This window comes from Melanotaenia boesemani, chromosome 7 (assembly GCF_017639745.1).
Source record: "Melanotaenia boesemani isolate fMelBoe1 chromosome 7, fMelBoe1.pri, whole genome shotgun sequence".
Lineage (NCBI taxonomy): Eukaryota > Metazoa > Chordata > Actinopteri > Atheriniformes > Melanotaeniidae > Melanotaenia > Melanotaenia boesemani.
Genome location: NC_055688.1, coordinates 26,537,991 through 26,545,042, shown reverse-complemented (window position 1 = coordinate 26,545,042; position 7,052 = coordinate 26,537,991). Strand labels below are relative to the sequence as shown.

Here is a 7,052-nt window from a genome sequence, read left to right as displayed (position 1 = left end):
ATAATCATGTGACATGAAAAAACTGAAGTAATAAACTGTAGCTAGTTTTCATCTATAACTGTATAATTTCTGTCTAAAACTCTTAGAAGTGAAAACAAACTGAATGTTTTGTTGTAGCACAGTGGTATTGGGATACTTTAGTACTGGATCCCATATTTTAACTAGCAGATATCAAAGTATTAATTTGCTCATCCCTAGAACTGATTTACACAGACATCTTTGGAAATGACAGATCTCATAATTAGAAAAATATGTGGCTTCCAGAATCTCACATAGGAGCTGCTGTACAGATACACTGAAATTTTAAACACTGTTCAATTTCGCTTAAAAAAATGGATTACTGTGTTCCAACAAAATTATACTAATACACCCAGATAATGAGATTGGAGTTCCAGTAACTCCATGTATAGATCATTAGATACAGATAGGCTTAAAAATGCTGCACTTGCTGCAGAGGTCCGCATTTTTTTACTTTCATTTGCATCTTTTTATAAAAACAGTAACATTTAAGTGCATATTAATATAGCTGAATTCCCAATAACACTGCTCTCATTCACATCATTTTCTGCTGCTTTTGTCAGATGGATGAACACATAAAAATTGAGACTGAAAAGCAAATTTTTAAAATTACATGTCAGCTTGCAGTTGCTTAAAACATTTTCAGACTGTTGCTTTGCTCTGTTGCTTTAACATTCATAATTCTGACTGGAAGTCAAAAGTTGAAGTAGAATGCAAACATCAGTCAAATGTTCTTATCAAAGTCATATTACTTAATTAAAACTGGTCATTACAATCCCATGAGGGTTTATTAGTCCAGTTAACCGAGGCACCAGTCATTATTAGAGTGAAGTGAAAACTGATTAAAACAAGCTGACAAACACAGCAGTGCTGGAGAGGGTTGCAATAATTCAGCAGCTGAGGGACGCTCTGCAGAGGAGACACTGCAGACTGAAGCTGTTACAGGAAAATCTCTGCTCTGTCAACAAATAAAACCCACCACCATTTCAAGCTGTCTCTACTGTAAATGAACAGATTATTTAGAAAGGATTCACACCTTCTTACTTAGTGTCTGATGAAGAATTAATATGAAATAATTTTACACAATCAGTCTAAAAGACAACAAGTTTAATAAAATACCCAAAATCAATATGATTATTAGCAACAGCTACAGCTCAGATACACTGAGCATCATCGCCCACGATCTCAGGACAACATATAGCCAATTCCACTGACAAATGACGACAGAGTCCCTGTCATGAATCAAGACAATGTGCTTGCAGCACAAGTTTGCTGGTGAATAAACCTCCTGGTTTGTCATTCTCTCCTACAGACTCCCAGGCTTGTCAGTCAAACAAGTCACTCTAATAAGCATTCATCTGTGAGGGGCGATATCGCTCTATTTATAGTTTTTTTTTTTTTAAAGAACCACCAGTTCAGTGATTAGATGGAATGAATTTACCTTAAGGCCTGTAGGACAAAATATGTATTGACCTATTATTTCTTTTGAGAAGTTTACGTTTACAATAAGTCAATTGCAGCCAGAGCTGCTTTTTGGACTGTTTGGAACAAACAAAGAATTGCACTTCAAGGCTCGTCTGCCCTGCCATCACTTTTTAGATATTGTGGCGAAATTCATCTTTGTATAAGACACACTGCAGGGAGAGAAGCAGCATTATCCTCGCCCAAAATTAAGCTGGACTCAGAGCCCAAAGGTGATGTTAGGATGGAAGGCAGAACCAAAGGCACAATAGCTTCAGGATGAGCAATGTGGTCAAGCATGACACGAAAGAAATGCATTCTTTTTGTTATAGTTTGGCTTTAAGTGGTATTGAGAGGAGCATGAAAGCAGCCATATTGATCAGAATTTATCAGTTATATATTAGCAATCATGAGAAAGGTCAAGCTCTGAGGTATTTGCAGTTGTCCATTGCTTGTATGTCACTGGAAAATGGTTGCATATTTTCCAGAGTCAGCCCACTGGCAAAAGTTCTGAACCAAATGCCAAATACTGCAGACAGCGACAGCCTCCTACCACTCCTCCTAAAGGATGCCTTAACAGGAAATAACAGGACATGGCTCATCTACTGCATTAACCCTCAAAGTAAGACCTCCAACTTACCTATGGGAATTAATATAAGTTTTAAATGTATGATTCTGGTCTTTACCTTCCAACAGGTCTTCTAGATGATGAGACACCGTCTGCTTTGGATTTGGCCAAGAAGGTGGGAAATTTGGTAACTAGAGCCGCCACTAGTTGCTGGAATCCAAGGGCATCTGAGCAGGAGATTCGTGAAAGCATCCTGGAACTACAAAACATGATAATGTCACATGGAGAAAGTGAAGTTCACAACATTTACAAGCTGGCCGAGCTGACTCGAAACTTGCAGGTAACTGATACAATCAGATGAATACCTCATAGAGGCCTCACGCAGTATTACATGGGGTCTGTTTGGGTAGAAAGCTTAAAGATCTGTTCTATGATCTTTTCAATAGATTGTGAAAAATCAGTCATGGGAGAAGAGGAAGGAAGAGTCAGAGAAGATGAAAGAAAAACTAAAGGTCGGAATAATTTGTTCTCCCTCACTGGTGTTGTGTAACACAATTATTAAGCTCTATTTGCTCTGAACATAACAAAATGAGCCTTGTGTTTTTTTGCTTTAACAGAGTGGTAAATCCTCAACAGGCAATCAGCAGTTTTCTTGGGGTCATCATGCTGACCGCAGAGAGAGTTCAGAGACAATGAAACAGCTACAGGACCAGTTAAAACAGGAAATGGAAGAACATATTAGAGGTAATATGTTAAGTTCAAAGGTGGAATTTTGTCCAGCGGGCCAGCCATGATGAATGTATTCTGTGTGTGTCTGATAATTACAGAAGGTAAAGGAAGTGCAGAGAAAGTCCAGGAGAGGGTAGTGAGGATCCAGCAGCTGAAAGACGCCCTCAGAGAAGAGACGCTGAAGAGTGGGGCTGTCACAGGGAAATCTCAGCTCTTTCAACAAGTAACGTTCATCATCTGGCACTTTTCATTTTTTACTTTGTACACTGATTATACAGAAAGTGATCAGACCATTAATAAAACATATATGGAACAGTGTTATAAAGAAATCTCCTTTATAGTAGCCCCTCTGGCAGCAACCAAAGCTTTGAGTCTTAATGGAAAAACAACATTTGTTGTTGTCTTTACACTTAGGATCACTGTTATACTGTTGAATCTAGATAACATGCACAAGAGGGTTTCCATACTGCATTTAGCAGCAAATACAGTCTTCCTGTCCCTGCCACAAAGGAGCTTCCTTGTACCATGATGCTGCCACCACCATGCCTCACTATAGTTATAATATTAGCCAAATAGTGAGCAGTGTCCGGTTAGTTCAATCTTGGGAATCTTTTCCCTTGTACTCTAAGCCTCTTTGAATGCTAGATGGGAAACTTTAAACATGCTGTCATATTTATATTGCTTAAGAGTGGCTTCCATCTGACCACTATATCATTAAGGCCTCATTGAGAAGAGCAGGTGAGCTATTCATCCCTCAAACAAGTACCCCTATCTCAAGCACATAACTTTTGAAGATGCAGTTCTTGTGCACGTATTCAGCTTGGGTTTTGGGTTCTTGCAAACACTCAGAGCTTTGGAAATGTTTTTTCCCCCCTCATACTAATCATTGGCTCATCACATTTTAATTTTGAATGCCTGCAGTGAGCACCTCTGACTCCATGGCTGGGTTTTTGTGTCAGTATGCAATCTGGAGTTAAAGTTATACTTTTCTTCATACATCTGGGGCCACATTTACAAATGTTCTGAAAATACTCAGAGAGCTACTAACTTTAGCTAATAATGTATGATTCAGTGTGGAAGTATATGTCTTGACCTTGTATGATTCCTTTTAAAGGTGTGACTTATTGGAAAACGTATTGATATTGTGCACAGAATGCAGCACAAAATCAGTAATCCAAATCATAGACTTTAGCTTCTAATGAACGTCTCTTCAAAATGATATTGTTAAAACATGCTACTGCAGCAAAGGTTATAGTTATGTAATATGTAGCTTTTATATTAATGAAAGGAACTTCATCAGTCTAAAGAAGTTGTGAAGTTGCTTAACACAAAAATCTTAAGCCATGAAACTGTAACAATTACAGCTGCTGAATATCCTAATGTTGTGATCACTTTTATTTTTTTATGTTTATGCTGGAAGGAAGGTGAGAGCTTGATCCCAAATATTATCAAATCCATGTTGTTTCATTAACTAAGTTTCTTACCAATATTTTCTCATTTACATGAAAAGGCCAATCAAAAAAATAACACTTCTATCAGTAATGTCTGTCTTAAAGGTTAAGATTCATTGTGAATAACATCTTTTACAGGTTATTTTCTTAAATTAATGTAGAAATTCATAGAAAAAAGCTATAATTCTTGCCCCTGGAAGCTACTCTTTGTAGGAAGCTTTATGCATGTGGCCTCTGGTTTGATAACACATACACAAGGCTGAGTCAATAGTCTTTTAACATCTAAATAAGATTTATGTGTGCGAGAGCAAGCAACCCACTCCAAGACATTTATTTTGCCAATTTAATGATTAGTCTCAGTCAGAATACAACGAAGCAGAGGAGCGGAGGAGGCAACTTAAGGAGGATCATGGGAGATTAATTCAGGAGGAGGTGGCGAAGATGGAGAGAGACTTGGCACAGGAGCAGCTACCGGTGAGATAATGAGAAACACTGTTGTTTAATATTCAGCCTGTGATTTATCTCGGCTGAGGATGCTGAGTCAGTTTAAATTAGTGCAAGGTTGGGTTTTTTTGTGGGCAGTGGAAATTATTGCAATTCCAACTTAATTCTGTTATCTCTACGTTTTTTTATGCTTTGATCATGGAGTCCATCTATTTCTCTGTTAGACAGACGGTCCTCAGAAAGAGCTGCTGGTGCTGAGCAGAGAGAGGCAGGTCCTGGTGATGCAGATAGAAGCGCTGCGTGCTGAAGCCCAGCAGGCTGAGAGAGACCTACAAGACCAACATCACAGGCACCAGACAGAGCTGCACTGTTTGAGGGAAGAGAGCCTACAGGTGGGAGTTTACTGGGTTAGCGGGAGAATCCCAGTTAAAGTAACGTGCTGCTTTTAAGTTTAATCAGTTTATTGCTACTTTATAACAACACAAATAAAATATTTAAACTTAATATGTGTGTTATGCCAACTTTAAAGCTCCATTTTAGTCTATATCAGTGGTCTGCAACCTTTACAATCCAAAGACCCATTTTTCACTCATCCCAGCTAAATAAAACTCATAAAAAAAGTCATAAAAATACAACTAATAATTTTAAATAAATACTAAAGAACCACATTTTTATTTTTAGGTTTTAAAATAAATAAAAAACATAACTTTTGCAAAAAGCGGATAGACAGAATTTATTCTATAGGATGTAGATATTGGTGGAAAATTGTGTTTAAAAGAAAAACAAAACAAAACAAACAAACAAAAAAAAAACATTGTTGCCACCATAATGACTAGAAAACTTTTAGTGTCATTATGTTGTATAAATTCAATGCAATTATTCCATGAAAAAAACTGATGAATCGATAAAGAAAAAAAAACTGCATTTGTTATTATATCTACATTTTATAAGATGAGTTGGATCTTTAGTATTTTTAGCAATGTATTAGGAGACATTGTGGAAGGTCCAGAGAGCCACTTGCAGCTCCGGAGTTGTAGGTTGCAGATCCCTGGTCTATATGTTCAGTTTATTTCTCTTGGAAAGAAGAAAAAGTGCAGAGCGTAAGTTTTAAACTTTGAAGTATTGCTCTAAACTCTGAAATTATTTAGGAGAGTTGTGAAGTGAAGGCTGCAGCTGCGTATTTTCCACATTCTGTGAGGGTCGACAGTCATTTGCAGCATATTCGTGATGGTTGTGGGTTTAAGCCTTCTGGTCAACTGGGTGTAGAGTTCTCCCTGCGTCTGAGTTTTCCCCACGTTTTATTTTTTCCCCAACAGTCTAAAAGACATGCAGGTCAGGTTAACAGCCGGTTCTGACATTTTTTGTTGACTGGCATCGTGTTCAGGGTGTAGGGCTCTCACACTATGTTAGCTGGACCCTCATTACAATAAGGTTGGCTATACAAAGGCCGAATGGATGTTTCATCGAAATACAAACTCTGCCCTAATATTCACACTTACAGACACCACAATGAAGTACATAACTGTGTGAGGTGGGACAAGCCTGCTGCAGTCCCCAGTGTAAGCTGGTGAAAGGAGAGTTTGGCACAAGACTAGGTTTAGAAATATACTATGCAAAACATTTAAAAGTTGATTGCCCTCCATTTAATTCAAATAGCTACTTCAAAACAAATGTATTACTATAGCACATTTAAGGTTGACCACATTACTGACCAGTGTTCAAAAGCAAAGACAACACAATGTTAAAAACAGCAAACAGACGCAGTAAAGAAATAAAAGATTTTAATTTGCAGATTTAAGACATGTAGTTGTTATAAGGGCAGTTCTAAAATGTACTGAGAAGCTACACTTTTAACAGCTTTAAAAACATAAAAGAAACTTACACTCTTAAACTAAATACCATATTTAACCAGAAAGATGTGAAGTGGAAGCTGCTTGATAAATTTCATCTGCAGAACATTTCAGCTGCATCATCCCAACTTCTTTAATCCTCTTTTCTCTGTTTTTCTGTTCTCAAGGTTTTCAGAGTGTTTCGTCAGGTAAGTGAGGAGCAGAGGAAGATTTCAGAGGCAAGATACAGAAGTGTGTTGCTGGAAGCTGTGCAGGATGCCATCTACTTGTCAGCCCAGAACCAGCAACTGCAAGCTGACAACAAAAAACTAAGTAAAGGTCAGCGTATTCCTTAGCTTCTCCCAGACAGGCGGTTATTTAGTTTAGAACATCTGTGCTTACAAATATTATTTTCTTCTTACTTTTACAGCTCTGAGAGAGATAAAGGATTCTCTAGCTGTGCGAGGCGATCCTATGGCTGAGCTGATATCCCAGCAGCATTGATTGAAACACGTCATTGAATCTGTGTGATTGCTATAAATCAAGACAAAG

At 37.8% G+C, this 7,052-nt stretch overlaps 1 protein-coding gene across 2 annotated transcripts; it reads left to right on the top strand.

Annotated features, from left to right (window-relative positions):
- Positions 1 to 2,017: 2,017 nt before the first annotated feature.
- On the top strand, positions 2,018 to 7,048 carry LOC121643376. 2 transcript variants are annotated; one of them, XM_041990760.1, is made up of 8 exons: positions 2,018 to 2,101; positions 2,176 to 2,387; positions 2,494 to 2,559; positions 2,684 to 2,999; positions 4,582 to 4,701; positions 4,896 to 5,063; positions 6,689 to 6,839; positions 6,931 to 7,048. In XM_041990760.1, exons 4-8 carry the CDS (start codon positions 2,838 to 2,840, stop codon positions 7,002 to 7,004), a joined length of 675 nt encoding a protein of 224 aa, XP_041846694.1. In that variant the 5' UTR covers positions 2,018 to 2,101; positions 2,176 to 2,387; positions 2,494 to 2,559; positions 2,684 to 2,837; the 3' UTR covers positions 7,005 to 7,048. The 2 variants fall into 2 exon arrangements, with proteins under 2 accessions (XP_041846694.1, XP_041846693.1); XM_041990759.1 differs by having other exon boundaries at positions 2,665 to 2,999.
- Positions 7,049 to 7,052: the final 4 nt, after the last annotated feature.